The sequence below is a fragment of the Passer domesticus genome, chromosome 8 (assembly GCF_036417665.1).
Source record: "Passer domesticus isolate bPasDom1 chromosome 8, bPasDom1.hap1, whole genome shotgun sequence".
Taxonomy (NCBI): Eukaryota; Metazoa; Chordata; class Aves; order Passeriformes; family Passeridae; genus Passer; species Passer domesticus.
Genome location: NC_087481.1, coordinates 4,465,309 through 4,482,045, shown reverse-complemented (window position 1 = coordinate 4,482,045; position 16,737 = coordinate 4,465,309). Strand labels below are relative to the sequence as shown.

Sequence of the window (16,737 nt, the reverse complement as noted above, 5' to 3'; positions counted from 1 at the left end):
CAGACTGAATAGGTATGAAAATCAAGACCCTTCATGGCTGAGAGTCAATCAGACTGTGTCTCCTGCCCCCTCCCGACCATTTCCCTCATCCAACCCCTGGCACTCCTATGGACCAGGAATGGTGTCACCAGCAGGACCAGGAGAGCAATTCTTCCCCTGTGCTGGGCGCTGGTTGGGCAGCACCTCGGGTGCTGTGTCAAGTTCTGGGACCCCAACTTTAGCAAGAACGTGGAGGGGCTGGAGTGTGTCCAGAGAAGGGCAACAAGGCTGGTGAAGGGTCTGGAGCACAAGTCCTGTGAAGAGAGGCTGAGGGAGCTGGAGTTGTCTATCCTGGAGAAGAGGAGGCCCGGGGGAGACAAGGTGGTGTCAGGGCACAGGTTGGACTTGATGATCTCCAAGGACTTTTCCAACCTTGCTGATTCTGGGATTCTCTGAAACCACCCTTGCAGCAGGTGCAGGATGAGCCCTGGGCCTCCTCTTCAGAAGCTCCAGCAGCCCAGGCGCCTCAGCTTCTCCTCCTAGGCCCAAAGCCCATCCTGTCAGTCCTGCAGAGCCTCTGCAGCTCCTCCTCATTGCCCAGAACAGGGAGCCCCACAGGCAGACACAGCAGCCCAGATGTGCCCCCCTGGCCTGGGGTGCCTCTGGCAAGGGAGCAGCACCAGGCACTGCAGGAGCCTGCAGACAATTCCTGCAGCACTTGGAGGATGATCCTGCTCCCCAAGGGACATTCCCATGGTGCCAAGTCAGGAACTGCAATGGGGAGTGGGGCCAGAGAGGAAAGGGCAAACAGGGATGGGCTGTTTGCAGGGCAGGGAACAGGGCGTGGCAAGAGGAAGAATTTGGTACAAAAACAAAGGGGAAAAAAAAGCAAAGGTGAAGCCAAGGAAATGCTGAGGGCAGTTTGGGGGTGGCTGTCAGGCAGCCCTGGCTCTGAGTAATAGCATCTGCAGTGGAAGAGGAATCTCCCAGCTAATGGGAACAAACTTTCTGGCTGACTGCAGAGGCCAGGACAAAGCTGAGTGGTTTCCCTGGTGTCCCCCAGCCCTTGCTGGCCCCAAGGGCTGATGGCATTTGTGCTCCCTCAGGTTCATGTCCCCACAGCAGCAGCATGGGGCTGCTCCCACCTGCTCTGTGCAATGCAAACAGGGGCTCCTGAGCCAGTGCTGCCGTGGCTGTGCCTGCAAGGATGCGGCACCTGTGTGAGCTGGGGGAGAGGCCAGGGCTGCAGAGGGGGGATGTTGTTGGCAGCTCCATGAGGATGCTCTGGGACGCTGCCCTGGGCTGTGCAGTGCACTGGGGATGGATCAGCCCCTGCTCTGCTGCTCCTTCCCGTCTCCCCCAGGGCCCTTGCAGAGCCCCAGCCATGCTGTTTGCCCCCAGCCTGCCCACGGCCAGCCTGGGGCTGCTCACCCTGGGGCTTTTCTGTGCTGAGCATTGGCCTGGCCGTGTTCTTGAGACAGCCTGGGCAAGGAGCCTGCAGCCCCCAGGGCCTGGCCTGAGGCGTCAGCGCTGCACCAGCAGTGCCCATGGCCTGTCCCTGCTGCAGCCCCGGCACTGCCACCCCCAGGACTGTGTCCGGCCCCGAGAGCACTCAGGCCCTGCAGCAACACCAGGGCCACCAGGGCAGCGGGACAGGGCCACGGCAGCAGCACTGGCAACACCAAGTGCTGCTGCTGCTGCTGGGCACAGCTGCTGGGCCAGCACTGATCTGCCCCAGCTCTGCACACAGACATTGCTGCTGCAGCTCCAGAGAAGGCAAGAATAGTGGGATCTCTGCAGAAAACTTTGCTGCGTGATCCTTTAGTTCCTTTAAAACCTTTGAGACTGCAGCCCCTCATTGTCACAGTCTGTGGCCACAGGGAAGGTGGAGAGAAACAAAGTCAGAGATGGCAGAAACAATCGTCTAGCTTTAGGAAGAATATTTAAAAAGGGAAACGACAGGGAAATCAAAGAACCAAAGCAAAAGAGCTATAAAAGATGACTTTTATTACAAGTGATTTGCCGAAATTGGCAATCAGTTTAATGCTTCCTACGATGTCCAGTCATCAGTCTCCTCACTGCAGCCTTGAGCTCCTGGTTCCTCAGGCTGTAGATGAGGGGATTCAGGGCTGGAGGCACCACTGAATACAGAACTGACACTGCCAGATCCAGGCATGGGAAGGAAATGGAGGAGGGTTTCAGGTAGGCAAGTACTGCAGTGCTGAGAAATGCATTTCTCCTGCATTTTCCCTTTTCAGATTCTTTCAGTCATCTCCTGAGAGGTACAGTTTATTCTGGTGCTTTTAATGAACTGATTGTACTCTTGATTTAGATGGAGACTGTGGAATTGTTTTCAGATGTAGAAGTATCTGGACTGAAGACAGAAACAAACTCCCTCTGTCAGCCCATTTTCATCTTCTAGATCATTTTCAAGATGTCCTTGGGGGTGTTGGAATGATTATCACACAGCTCTCCACTTCTGGCTGCAGGCTCTGCAGATTGTTTCTCTGCATTCAGTCAGGCTTGCATTCCCTAAGAGTTCTTGGTAGCCTGTCATGTTTTCTTAGGGTAGAACAGTAACAATGAAAACCTTACCAATGGCACAACTGCCCAACCCACAAGAAAAAGAAAAGAACAAGCTGTCAAATTCTTCAAATATTTGTCCTGCTTTGCTGCAAGTGTTGTGCTGCACCCACAGTGTGGAAAGCTGCAGTTGGTGGCACACCTTGTGACAGAAGCTGCACCTCGTTCACCAGGAAAGGTTCTTGGAAAAAGCAAACAGGACTGAGGAGAAGATTCTGGAAAAACTGAAAGAGCTTTTAAGAAATTAAATGAAAATTGAAACAATTCAAGACATTTTTCTCTATTTATTTTTATGCTCCCCTTTTCCATCTTGCACTAGTTGTCCATCCCATTAATTCCAAACAGATCTCACTGCTAAGATCCACGAGTTGGCAAGTTTTAGACATTTTAAGATACCATGACCTGCACACAGTTTGACTTCCCCTGTTTTTCTTGGAAAGCAATGTTGGAGAGGTAAGTGCAGTGTTTGTGTCAGGTACAAATTCTGCAATCAGGGAACACGCTCTGAGAGTGTTTGACCCTCAGCAGGGACAATGCACAGCAGGGACCGAGGGGATTCCTGAGCCACTGTGCAGGAGTCCAGACTCTGGCTGAACTCGGCAAAGTTCCCGTGTTTGGACAGGCTCAGGGGCTGCCCTCGGGGAACGTGGGGCTCGGGGCGGGGGCGAGCGGGGAATGGACAAACGGACACGGGGACAAACGGCCCCGGAGCTTCAGTTGCAGCAGCGACAGCAGCAGCAGCGGCAGCAGCAGCAGCGGCAGCAGCAGCAGCAAGAGAAAAAACTTTAGATTCCGTTCTCCTCTCCCTCTCCCTCCCCGCTGTCCCGTACCTCTCCCGCTCTCCCTTTCCCGGTCTCCCCTCCTCTCCCCGCCTCCCTCTCCCGGTGCCGATCCGGGTCATGCCCCCGGCTCGCCCCCGGCCCCGGGCGGGGCTGCCCCGTGCCCGCCCCCGGCCGTCCCACCGAGGTCTGGTCCCAGCCCGGCTCTGGCCGTGCTGGCGCTGGCGCGGCTGGGCGGGGTTCAGTGCCTGGGGCGGCATCGCCGGCTTTTGGCTCTGCCTGGCCCGGCCCCGGCCCCGGCCCCGGCCCCGGCCCCGGCCCCGGCCCCGACCCCGGCCCCGGCCCCGGCCCCGGCTCCTCCCGGGGCCCGCGGAGGACACACGCGGCGCGGCCGCTCCCGCCGCCTCCGCTGCGGCTTGCCCGGCCCGAGCTCCGCCGCTCGGCAGCGCGGCCCCCGGCCCCGCGGCTCCCGGGTCGCGTTCCAAAGAGCCAACGCCGGGGGATGGCCGGGCCGGGGCGGGTGAGGGGCGCTCGGGGGCCGTTGCTGGCCCCGGGCCGAGCGCTGACAGCCGCGTCCCGCCCGCAGGGAAGGCGCAGGAGGCCCTGCAGGAGCGGTACCGGCTGGGTTCCCTGCTGGGGTGCGGCGGATTCGGCAGCGTCTTCGCAGCAACGCGGCTCTCGGACGGCGCCCCGGTGAGCGGCGGGGCCGGCGGCGGGCGGAGGAGGAGGGGGCGCAGGAGGAGGAGGATGGGGCTGGGCAGGGCGGGCGTTGAGCTGAGCCCGCTGCTCCCCTTGGCTTGCAGGTGGCCATCAAAAGTGTGCCTCGGAACCGCATCTGGCATTGGAGCGAGCTGGTGAGTGAGCCAGGACAGCGGGAGAAGCCGGGCCGTGCCGGGCGGGGATGAGCTGAGCCCTGGCAGGGTGGGAGCCGCCAGGACGTCTCGAGGGGGAGCGGGCATGGGGCCATCGCAGGGCGCAGAGCATCCCGGGCTGGCTGAGGGGTTGCCCAGCCCTGGCCCAGCATCGGCCCACACTGACGGCATCGTGCTCCTCCCGCAGCCCGACGGCACCAGCGCTCCCCTGGAGGTTGTGCTGCAGGACAAGGTGTCCACAGGCTTTCCCGGTGTCGTCCAGCTGCTGGAGTGGCTTGAGCTGCCCAGCGACATTGTGATGGTGCTGGAGCGGCCAGAGCAGTCTCAGGACCTCCTGCATTTCATTCGGGCACGGGGGTTCCTGCGCGAGGAGGTGGCGCGGCAGCTGTTCCGCCAGGTGCTGGAGGCCGTGCGGCACTGCACCAGCTGCGGGGTCCTGCACCGCGACATCAAACCAGAGAACATCCTGGTTGACCTGGCCACCGGGCAGGCCAAATTGATTGACTTTGGCTGTGGCACCTACCTGCAAGAGACAGCCTACACTCACTTTGCAGGTGAGCCTACACAGGACTGTGCTCCTGCTCCTGGCATCTCACGGCCCAAGATCTCACAGCCCAAGCTGGGTGTGGCAGCGGGGATTCTCCCTTTTGCTGCCACTCATGGGACTGAATCTGCAGCTGAGTTGCTTTAGAGCAGGGCTGGGTGGGGAGCCATCTTCCAGCCCTGCTGGCAGCCTTTGCCCACCACTGTGCCCAGGACTGGGGCTGGGCTGGGGCAGCCAGCCTGACAAAAACAGTCGTGGGTCAGGGTAGCAGAGAGGGAGGTCAGAACCTGTGCCCCAGCCGGTTTGGTGTGCAGGCAAGAGGAAAGGCTTGGACTGCTCCACTTGCCCTGTTTGTCTTGCCTTTATAATATGTTTGGGGCAATGCAGACAGGGAGAATGAGGGCATGGTTTTTCCCCAGCACGCAGTGGGTATTTCCTTTGCATGTCATGGTCAGGCCTAGCCAGGGCTTCCACTGTCCCCTTCCCACACCAGTGGCTTCTTTTGCAATCCCAAGTTTGTACACCAGTCCCAGATGCTGGTGAGAGGACAGTGGTCACCCTGTGTGCCACTGATGCAGCCCCCACACGCCCAGGGATGCTGGGGCCAGGCTCTGGGAGCAGCAGAATCCCCCTGATGAACTCCATCTGTATTCCACAGGAACACCATCATACAGCCCCCCGGAATGGACCCGCTTTGGCTGGTACCATGGCGAGCCAGCTACCATCTGGACCCTGGGCATCCTGCTGCATGAGATGGTCTGCGGGAAGATGCCTTTCAGGAGGGGCTGGAACTTCAGCTGGGGCCAGCTCTCACTGCCACAACGGCTCTCTCCAGGTGAATCCTCTTCTCTGGGCACGGGGGGAATACCAGTGCTGGGAGACAGCAGCGGGCTCGGGAGCATCCCGCTCTGGCAGCTGCTGAGGAGGTGGCACATGTCCTGCTCTCCCCCAAAACCAAGAATTGATGGGAAAGTTCAGGCCCATCTCTGAGCGCATCCAGCATGGCCTGGGCATGGGAATAGTGGGGCAAAGCAGACAGGAGCCTTCTCCAGCTGACGGGCAGTTTCTGGTTTCTCTCCCCAGAGTGCCAAAATCTGATTGGGTGGTGTTTATCCATGCACCCCTTGGCCAGACCCTCATTAGAAGAGGTGTTCTGTCATCCTTGGATGCAGGATATTCATCTGCCCTAGAAGAAGGAAGAGAGCCACAGGCACACTTTGATCCAGGGCCCTGGTAAGTTACATCTGCACACATGCCTTGGCCATCAGAAGCAAAGGAACCCAGCCTGTGTCACTGCACCAGGGTCATGGGATGGGAACACGCAGCCCTTGTGCTGGAGCTGAGCTGCTCTGCCCAGCCCTGGTGGCCACCATCCAAGCTGATTTTGCTTGTCCTGGTTCCCTGACAGCTGGGGCCCTGGACAGAACCCTGACAGCCTGGTCTGAGCCCAGGGAAGGAGAAGGAGCCCCCAGAGAAGCTGTACCAGGTGGGGCTGCTGCTGCTGGGGACAGCAAGGATCACATCAAGGATGACAGCCTCTTCCTGGACCTGGCCACTGGTAAGCTGATGGACTTCAATTCTGGCACCTTCTTCAAAGCCTGGCTGCACAGCAAATTTACAGATGAGTCCACATGCAGGGGAATGCTCCCAGATTTGGGCATTGCACAGCCTGGCCTCAAAATAAAAGTTCCCACCCCACTCATTGCTGGGATGGATGCAACTGATCCTTCAGTCAGCTGTCCAGCTGCTTTTGGCAGGGCTGGGGGCATGGGCTGGGGTGGGTATGAAATGGGAGTGGGCTCCTGGCCCTGCCAACAGCCCCCAGCACCCACCGTGCCCCAGGCTGGGGCTGGGGCAGCCAGCCCGACACAAACAAACCCCCATGGTGGGAGCAGAGGTGGGACTCCCAAATCTGTGCAAGGGCTGCTTTGCTGTGCAGGCAAGGAAGGGCTTGGGCTGCTCCACTGCCCTTGTTTGCTTTGGGATCACGGTTATTGTGGGGGGCAGTGCAGGGGGAAGGGAGAAAACCTGGGCGTTGGTTACACATGGCTGGATTTTTCCCTGGCATGCAGGGCTTGGGCCTTCCTCAATCCCCTCACAGAGATACGATTTTTACCTTTGTTCTTTTTTTCCCTTTTTGTTTGTAATCTATTTTCAACAATTTGTTGTTTGTTTTTCTAGAGGAAGCATTCTGGTTGGTCCACTCTGGATCAGGAAGTTCTTGGGAGCAGCTGTGGCATGGATGGGCCGTGCCCTTGGAGCAGGCTGAGGACATCGTTTGGGACCAGCTTTTTTTCCAGCCATGGATGGCATGAGGTGGGTCCCCATCTGCTTGGCAGGGTGGGCTCAGAGCTTTTGGGAGATGGCAGCGAGCACAGGAGCATCCTGCTCTGGGCAGCTGCTGAGCAGGTGGATGTGCCATGGTTGGCTGCAGGCTGGGCACATGTCCTGCCCTCCTGCCCTGCTCCCAAAGGCAGCACTGATGGGCAGCTCTGGGCACAGCTCTGGGCACGGCCAGCAAGGCCTGGGCACCACGGGCAGCTGGGACAAGGGGACAGGAGCCCTCAGCTGACGGGCATTTTCTGCTTTCTCTCCTTGCAGCCGGACTCTGTGGATGCTGAGGCTGCTCTGGGCTCTGCCAGGGCTCTGCTGGAGCTCAGCACCGGGCCGGAATCAGCCAAAGAAGAAATGGTGTCACCTGCAGCACAGACTTGCTTGAGCATTTTGGCAACACAGCTCAAGTTTGCAGAGTGACACCTCCCAAAAATTAAACTTGTTCAATATCTTCTGAAATCAAATCAATCTGGGATGACTCCAAATTACATTTTTCAGCTTGCTCAAGCAGTAGCTCAGCCCTTCTCTGAACAGTTCTCTCCCCCACCTGCCTTTTACTTCTCAACTGCTCCCTTTTTTCCCCCAGTGAATTCCCAGCCCATCGCTGTCTCCATCACTTGCTGGCCTTCCTTGTTGCCCCTGACCACAAGGAGGGCTCAGCCCCAGGGTTAGGGACTCATGCTGTCACTGGCTGAGGAGCAGCAATGTTTCAGAGGTCCAGTGGCATTTTAGTGTCATTCAGAACCACTCTCCAGCCCTCAGCTCTCCTCACTGCTGAGTTCCCACTCCCTTCATCCTTGCAGCAGGATGAGCTCTGTGAATCCCCTTGAGCCTCCCCACTCTTCCCAGCCCACGCACACACTTCAGTGAGGCTGAAGCTGAAGCTTCTCTGTCTCCTCTGGCACTCCAGTCCAGTCCCCTGTGTGGGGAGCCCCAGCCCCAGAGCACAGCACACAGCAGTGCAGTCCGGGCTGGAGCAGCTGCCCTGCAGCCCTGGCTTGGCTGTTTGTGGCAGCTGAATGCTCCCTGTTTCCAGCTGTCCCTGCAGGATGGCCCCAGGGCAGAGCCCAGCCGGGCTCCCACTGCAGCCCCTGGAGCTTGGGGCAGACAGTGCTCCCAGAGCTGAGGTTCATGGGGAGCACCCGGAGCTGTGCCTTGCACTCTGTTGCCGTGTGTCACAGCGCAGGCTGGCTTGTACTGTGTGACAGTACCAGCCCCTGGTGTGACTGACAGGGCCTCGCCCAGTCACATCTCTCCCAAGGCTGCAGCATTTCACTGCCCAGAATCTGAAGGGGCGTAGAGATCAGACCAATGACATTTTCCAGACTGGGTTTTTCAAAGGCTCTTTATAATGAAGGGCTTGAGAATAAGCGCTCTCTGTTTGCAGAGATGAAAATCAGGGTGAGTGGTCTCTTTGTCTCCAACCCACTGCCACCCCCGGGCCAACGTTAGAGCCACCCAGTCCCTCACCCACCCGCCTTGTGCCTTCCCACTGCCTTGTCCTGTCAGGGCTTCTGCTGCCCCTCATCCCTTCATGGCCTCGGCCCCTCAGGGTCTCCCCCAGCCCGGCCAAGCTGCCCGGCAGCAGCGCCGCAGCCCTCCAGGAGCTCCAGAGGAGCCCCATCCAGAGGCACCTGGGAGCCCTCAGCAATGCAGCCAGCAGCACACAGGCAGGAGGACACGGATGGCAGTTCCTGCCTGGGACAGGGCTTGTGGCCATCTCCAGGCACCGGTCTCACAGGGATCCCTGCAGCTCCGGCCTCTGCCCACCTGCTCTGTTGGCAGCACTAAGGCTTCAGCAGACCCACCAAAGGCCAAGGGGCTTCTGGCCATTTTATCTGCAACACTGCATGCCTGGGCAGCTTGTTGAGCCCAGACACCCTTTTCCCCCTCTTCCCCTATGCCCTGCAGACCCTGGGCAGCAAAAGAAAGCTCCTGGGAGTCTGTTTATTACAACACATCCTAGATTCATATACTAAAGGAAAAAACAAGAAGAAGAAAAGAATAATCTCAAAGAAATGGGAAATTCCTGCTGGCTCAGGTGAGCCCAGCAGACAGAGCCTCTGGGATCAGCTCTCTGCAGAGCTCCAGCAGCACAGCCAGCCGAGCCCTGACAGACGAGGCCGTGTCCTCCATGCCCTGCGGAATTGATTTTGCAGCCTCTGGAAGATGGAATATCGCCCACTCTGTAGTGCCCGGAGGACATACAATGTTTGAAGTGCTGCGTCTGACACAGCACTACTGATGTCCTCTGTCAGGTGTTCAAGGGCTGAAAGAGAGAGGAACAGAGCAATGGTCAGATCCTGGATCTGCAGGGACCTGAGGAGAGCCCCCTGCTAGGGCCATCCCAGCCCGCTCTAGCCATGGCCAGGAGGGAGCAGGGAGCAATGGGATCAGCCCGAAACTGCTGGCCACGAATGCCCCAATGGCTCTGAAATCTCTGTGTGCTCTGCCCACGCTGCCCCTCGACTGCACAAGGAGCAGAGCCCTCGGCAGCCGGGGCAGGGCTCACAGCTGCCCCCGCCAGCCCCCACTGCCAGCCCGCTGCCCTCACTCACCGCTGCAGATGAGCTGGAGCTCTTCCCTCTTCCCCCTCAGGTGCCGCCCGGCCATGCCTGGGAACACAGAGCCTGTCACGGCGCCAGCGGCACAGCTCCCTGCCAGCGGCGCTGCCGGCGCTGCGGCCACACGCCCTGCTGGCCCGGCAGGGCTCAGCCCGGGCCACGCCGCACGCTGCCGCCCGAGGGCACGGCTGCCAGAGGGCAGCAGCAGGGCTGAGCCCAGGCGGGGCTCCACGGCGCCGGGCCTGGACGGCGCTGCCGGGGCAGCGGGCAGGGCTGGGCCTGAGCTGCGGCGGGGCAGGGAGGGAGCAGATAAAATGGCCATGGGCTCGTGGCTCACCCATGAACCTGATGGCCGCCTCTCGCAGGGACTCCTGTGGGTTCCGCAGGTACGGCAGGGCCCGGCGCAGGTGCTCGGCCGCTTGGCTCGTGTCCTCTGCCAGCTGCAGAGATCGGCAGCAGGGAAGGCTTGGCGCGGGCTCAGCCCCTCAGCCAGGCACTCCCTGCGCCCAGCCCCGGCCTCCCCTGCCCGCACAGCCCTGAGGCGCGGCCAGCAGCCGCTGGCGCCGGGCTCTGGAGGAGGCAGAGGGCCGGCTGCTGCCCGGGGAGCCGCACTGCCATCCCATCCCGCAGCCCCACCGGGCCGGGGCTCCATCGGCCCCCGGCTCGGGCCCACAGGAGCCTGGAGAAGAGCCCGCGCGGCCTCGGGGTGCAGCAGCGGGCAGGGGCACAGCTGCCAGCACCGCACACTGAGCACATGCTCAGGGGCCTTCTCCAGGCTGAGGCTGGGGCTTCCAGCCCGTCCTTACCAGGCACTCAGTGAACTTCCACAGCTTCTTGTCCTTCACCAGTTTTTCAAGATCGCTTCTCTTCAGGAACTCCACCACACAAAGCAGCGTTTCCAGAGAGGCCTGGAGAGCAGCAGAGACGCGGAGATGGCCCCACAGCCCAGGGTGCAGGACCCGCGTCCCTGTGCCAAGGCATGGAGGAGGCTGCAGCCTGGCAGGCTCCAGGGCAGGAGGCAGCCGAGCCCCCTGCCAGGGGGACAGCAGCAGCCCACGAGTCCTCACCTCTGCCACACGCTGATTCTCATCGTGGCAGTGGAAGAAGAGTGGCAGCAGGCTCTGGCGCAGGTGTGTCTTCAGGGCCTCTTTTTCCTTTTCCTGTGGAAGAGTCACCAATGTTCGGAAGAGCAGTATGGAGAGCAGCTGCACCTGGCTATTCTCCTGTATGAAAGGAAGAAAAAAAGACCTCAGCATCAGCTGCACAGGGCTCAGCTTGGCGCAGCCTGCAAATCCACAGGGCAAAAAGTTTCTGGGCAGCACCCAGTGGCCGTGGCTGGGGGCAGCAAGCCTTACATGGTCAAAGAGTGGCAGGAGCGCCTCAACCAGCTGCAGTGCCATGGGGCTGGGTATCAGCATGTCATTGTCCAAGATGATAAAGCTGAGTAGCATGACTGTCATGCTGACTATCTCTCCATCTGCATCCCACAGGAGCTCCACAAGACTTTCAGTCAGGCTCCACATTTTTTTGCTCTATGTGGAACACAAATTTGTGAAACACCATCCATCCTGCTGCCACAGGGCTCAGAGGCTAAAGGTCTGTCCCGAAGCACTCGGGCAGCTGAACCGGGAGGCAAGAGTGCTGGGAGCATCTGCCCCAGTTCCCAGAGCCCAGCCAAGCCCAAGAGACTGTATTTTCTAGCTCAGCCTCAGTCGCTGCCCCTTTCTCACCATTGAGGGATCGTCAATGATCTCGAAAAGGACCCTGAGTGCCAGGCGACGCCTCTCCCTGCACTTGCTCCGCAGCTGCCTTGACAAGATTTGCTGGAGTCTGTTAGCACCATGTTCACTCAAGTCCAGCAACTCGAGGACCTGAAAGGCACAGGGTAGTGTCAGGGGACCCGGCCGGCAGGAGCCCAGAACCGTACAGGGCTGGGCCCAGGCAGCAGCACAGGGCGCGGGCAGCTGTGGCTACGAGAGGGCAGAGAGCTGGGAGGCAGCTCAGCGAGGCAGCGCTGGCCATCAGGCTCACCTCCGCAAGGAACGCCAGGGCAGGCAGCTCCCAGCGTGGCTCCTGGGTGCTGAGCAGCCGGAGCAGGTAGCGAATGATCTGGGAACGCAAGGGGATGGAGACACAGGACATCTCCCTGGCAGGAGAAAAAGTAACCAAGACTGTGGGCTGGGGGATAGACCTCTGCCAGGACTGACTCACAGAGGTCTGGTCTTTCCCCAGCATCCTGCACAGGGCCCTGGGCTATTTGGGAGGCGGCTCCTTATGGGCACCCTCCTCTCCCAGCCTTTTCCACTCTGCTTGGCTGTCCCTCAGTGACAAGGCCCTGTGGTTCATGACCACAGGGACTGTGTGGGGCTCCCTGGGCACAGAGCACGAATGTCAGAGGCAGCGTGGAGAAGGGGGTCTCACCTGGCCAGCAGACCCACGGCATAGTGGTGGGTGTCAGCACACAGCAGCGTGTCCCAGCCACACTTGCGTTCCATTGCCACCACCACATCCTCGTGCTGCATTCGGCAGAGCAGGGACATCAGGGTCCGCACTGCAAACCTGCGTGCAGAGCAAAGCCCAGGTCACGCTGGAGCACTGGCTCCTGCCCAGGGATGTGGCAGGGACAGGAGGAGTGGGATGGAGAACCTGTTGGGGCTGATGGCAAGGCCGTATTGCTGCTGGCATCCCTTCCAGAAGGTATTGACCTTCTCTGGCATATCCAGAGTGCTGAAGAGCGCTTGGAAGAGCAGATGCACAAAGAGGCGGGGGAAATACACCATCACAATACGTGGGATACAGGGCACCTGGAGGATCTTCCACATCACCACAGTTGCCTGCAAAGCCCCCCGAGACAGCGCTCAGTGCTGAGGTGTCCATGTGGCAGGGCCTGAGCAGGGGAGGGAGAGGCCTGGAGAGAGGCAGGAGGAGCACCGGGCCTGGTGCCCCTGAAGCTGCCCCAAGGCCAGGTTTCAGCCCAGCGCCTGAGGCAGGGAGATGCAGTGGGGGAAGGAGGATGGAGAGCTGCTGGAGAGGCGGCTTTGGGGCCAGCAAAGGCCAGTTGCAGAAACTCACAGCCAGGACAAAGACACCCGTTTTGTCCCCATCTGAGGTGCACGTGCTGTGCTCGGGCCATCTCCTCAGCACATCCAGGAGTATCAGCAGCGCAGGCTCCGCAGTCCTGGACGAGCACATGATGCTGTTCCACATGGTCAAAGCAGCTCTGTGGGGTTAGAGCTCTGTCTCAGGGGGGGCTCAGACACAGCACCATGGCTTGGGCAGCAGTGGGGACCTGAACTGGCTGCCAGCTCTGCCTCTGCCCACTGTCCCTCGCCAGCAGCAGCCAGGAAGCCCAGCCCTGTGGGGACAGGCCCCTGAGGGGCAGCGAGGGGGCATGGCAGCAGGCTCGGGGACTGACGTGCCAGGGTGGCAAAGGGAGCAGCCAGAGAGCCCTGGAAGTCTCTGTTGGTCAGACACCTGGGAGAGGCTGTACAGGCTGATGGATTGGGGAGCCCTGAGCCCTCTGGGCAGGTGGGCCCATACCTGTCACAGGATGGGGCCACACGCAGGAGCGTCATGACTACATCAGCTGGCTGTGCTTTGGTGATATACAGCAGGGTCCTGTTCAGCCGGTGCTCTACAAACTGATTGGCCATGAGCCACTGGTGGATGTACCTCACCATGGCGGGCACCTGGAGAAGGCACAGGGAGACTTGGAAAGCTGCCAGAGGGAGGAATGTTGCCAGCTTCCCCAGGGAAGTGCTTCCCTTCCCAGCACACTGCCATGGCCTCAAAGGCGTCCAGTGCCCAGCGGGTGTGGCTTGGGAGGCCAAGCAATTCCTGGGAGGATCAAAACCTGGCCACAGGCTGCTTACTTGCTTTGGATTGCAAAACCCCTCCTGTACGAGCATGCTCAGCAGGGAAGCACTGGTCTTGGTTTTGAAGATGTGCGAATATGCTCGGAGCCCAGTGCCCATGGTGCTGGTCTCTTCCTGCCGAATTCGCTTGATGAATTTGCAAACCAGCTGTAGGAGAAGGGCAAGAAGCCAGGGATGTTCCACAGAATGCTCCAAGCGTGGTGACAGCAGGCCCAGCCCAGGTGGGGATGACTGCAGGTACCTGTGCTGTTCTGCGGAAGCGGCCACGGGCAGGGTCCTGCTCTTGTGTGCGCTCCACGGCTGCATCTGGCAAAGAGCGAGCGCAGCCAGAGCTGAGGGGCTGCGGGAGAGGCCAGAGAACACAGCCCAGCCCTGCGCTCCCCAGGCAGGGACAGCCCTGGGATGCCCCAGGGGATGGAGCATGGCTGCTGTGGGGTGTCTGCCTGGCCCCTCTTCTGTCCTGTCCATGGGCATGTCCCCAGGGGATGGGATGGGATGGGATGGGATGGGATGGGATGGGATGGGATGGGATGGGATGGGATGGGATGGGATGGGATGGGATGGGATGGGATGGGATGCCATGGGATGCCATGGGATGCCATGGGATGCCAAGCTGGCTTCAGGCACCAGTCCTCTGGCCCAGCTCTGCCACTCACCCTCCTGTGGCAGCTCAAGTGGCACCACCTCTTCAGTCTCCTGTGCTGGGGCAGCTCCAGGGCCTTCTTCCTCCTCCTCCACCCACGCCAGCTTGGGCACTTTCGGGGGTCTCTGCTCCATGTCAGTGACTGGATTTGTGGCTGCTTGCAGGAGAGATGCCTCAGAAAACCTCAGAGTCAGCAAGTCCTGCAGTCGTGCCTGGAAGGCACCTTCAAGAGAGAAGCCTCAGGAAGGCTGCAGGACAGCAAGTCCTGCACTCTGGTCTCTAGGGCTCCTGCCACAAGGACAGGAGACTCCTGTCAAGGATTGTGGTCTGGCCTCGAGGGCACCGGCGGCAGGGATGGGAGATGCCTCCAGGACACCAAGTCCCACGGTCTGCCCTCGAGGGCACCTGCAGAAGAGAAGCCTTGGGAAGGCCAGGGCTCAGCAAGTCCTGTGGTTTGGCCTCGAGGTCAGCTGCAGAAATAACGTCTCGGAAAGGCTCTGGGTCAGACACGAACGAGTGTGCTGTGCAGGGGCTCCTCACAGCACTGCTCTGTCCCGTTGTGTGCTCCGAGCACTGTGGCGTGGTCTTGTCACCTCCAGCTCCTATGTCACCACGTGTCACAAAGAGCTCTTGGACACCCATTCCATGCCACGGTGACCATGCTGCACTGTGTCACAAAGGGCCCCTGTACACACCACCCCCTGCCCTGGGGCCACCCCCAGCCCACCCAAAGTGGCCCAGGTTGGAAGGAATCCCTGGTCCCAAGTGTCTAATGCAGCCCGACAGAGTCTTTAGGAAGGGCTCAAACCATCAGCAAACACTGCCCTGCTCTGTGGACTCAGAGCAGCAGAAGGAGCCCCCAGGGCTGCCAACAGAGCCGTGCTGGGAAGGGCACGGGGCCTTCCACAGAAGCTGGCACGGCCTCCCTGGGACACGTCCCGGCTGGTGGCCATCCTAAACCCGCAGGTGTGACCCAGACAAGGAACGTGTGGGCCAGGGCACAAATGCTGCTCTGACCCCTGGAGCCAGGGGAGCACTGACATCAGCAGGTGTGGCAGAGTCCCTGCCCAAGCATACCTGCTACCCCCTGAGCCCTGGCAGTGCTGCTGCCCATCTCCTGCCCCAGAGACCTGTGCCCCCGGGGGGCTTCTGTGCCTGGGGCAGCCAAAGCCCATGTGCACTGGGGTCTGTGCTCCTTCCTGCAGGGGCTGTTGGCAGGAGCACCCGGAACAACTGCTGGCAACACTTGGTCTCAATCAGAAGCCCTACATCCTGAAATTATTTTCTCATTGAAGTAATTTCCTTCAGCACAAAAACACCTTAGTGGGGTAGGCACAGAAGAATCTGGCATTTAACAAGCCTCACTTCAGGAAAGCTTTACTTCCCGTTGCTCAACTCAAGTAGTTCCAAAAAGTTGCAAACTTCCCAAATTGATTGGGATGACCTGAGAAGGTGAAGAGTTGGAATTTTGCTTCCCATCTCAAAGCAGCAACTCATTTGCCTTAACCTCATCCACTGAGAGTCACTTTACAGAACATAATACTACACAGAGGCAAAAAAAAAGGGCCATTCTTTGGTTTGCAAACAGTTTTCTGTGAAAGGATGATATTATCCAAATTCTCTTAAGGAATAAAAGCTCTCAAGAAATGAAAGTCCACTGAGTGTTACAAAAGTAGCCCAAACAAATGAGTAGATGGCAAAAGGGCTAATCCTCCCCCTGGTACAGTTATCTCAGTGGCCAGTAAAGTACAGCTCTCCCCTCTTGTTCCCTGCAGGAGAATCAGGACCATGAAGAGGAAAAGTCACAGATAGTCTTTCTGCCCTCCGTAACCAAAGCTGTGCCAAGCCACAGATGCTGCCTTCAAACTGACTCAAATTCCAGCCAAGACCTCTCACCTTCCAGACGATGCCTTCTCCAACACCCCCCCAACACCAACTCCCCAAACTCCCCCACAGAAGCTGTTAACACCCCGCCAGGACCCCCAGCTGTCCCCGTCCCTCCGCAGAGCTTTCCCACCCTCCAGCAGACGCCCTGGTTCCCTGCACGTGCTGTGGGATGGCCCTCAGGAGGATCTGCTCCAAGGCCTTCCCCGGTGGCAGCTCAGCTGCCAGGCCTGTGGTTCCTGGATCACCCTTCCCACCGAGCCTTCCTGTGCACGGCTGTTCCATTGGCACCTTTGCTCAGCTCGGACTTCTCCACTTAACCAGGACTGTTGGTCAGGGATCCAGAGCAGCCTGGCAAGCTCTTTCTCCAGCTCCCTCTTTACTCTCAGGGCAGGTAGAACATTCCACAGGAAAGCAACAGGTGCCACAAGGAGCAGGCAGCCTCAGGCACCTTTGGCAATGAAACAAGGCCTTTGTTTGACATAAGTAAGCACAAGGCATTCACATTAGTAAACAAGTAATTAGCACAGACAGACATAAGTACTTAGCACCAATTAGCATAAGAAAAACCTGGCTGGCCTAACTTGACATGAGAGTGACTTGGGAAAAAGCTTTAGACATAGTCTACCAGAAGAACTAAGGGGAAATACAGAATCAGCCCAGTGCAGAGAAGGCATGAG

General features: G+C 59.4%; 1 protein-coding gene and 1 pseudogene across 1 annotated transcript; both read left to right on the top strand.

Annotated features, from left to right (window-relative positions):
* LOC135306131 (zinc finger protein 208-like) overlaps positions 1-16,737 on the top strand; it is a 378,562-nt pseudogene that overhangs the window by 184,412 nt on the left and 177,413 nt on the right.
* Positions 4,299-5,917, top strand: LOC135305958 (serine/threonine-protein kinase pim-1-like; the record flags this gene model as incomplete). The annotated part of the gene is made up of 3 exons (XM_064429535.1): positions 4,299-4,767; positions 5,416-5,592; positions 5,841-5,917. Coding segments are annotated over exons 1-3 (723 nt in total), but the record flags the coding sequence as incomplete, so codon positions are not given.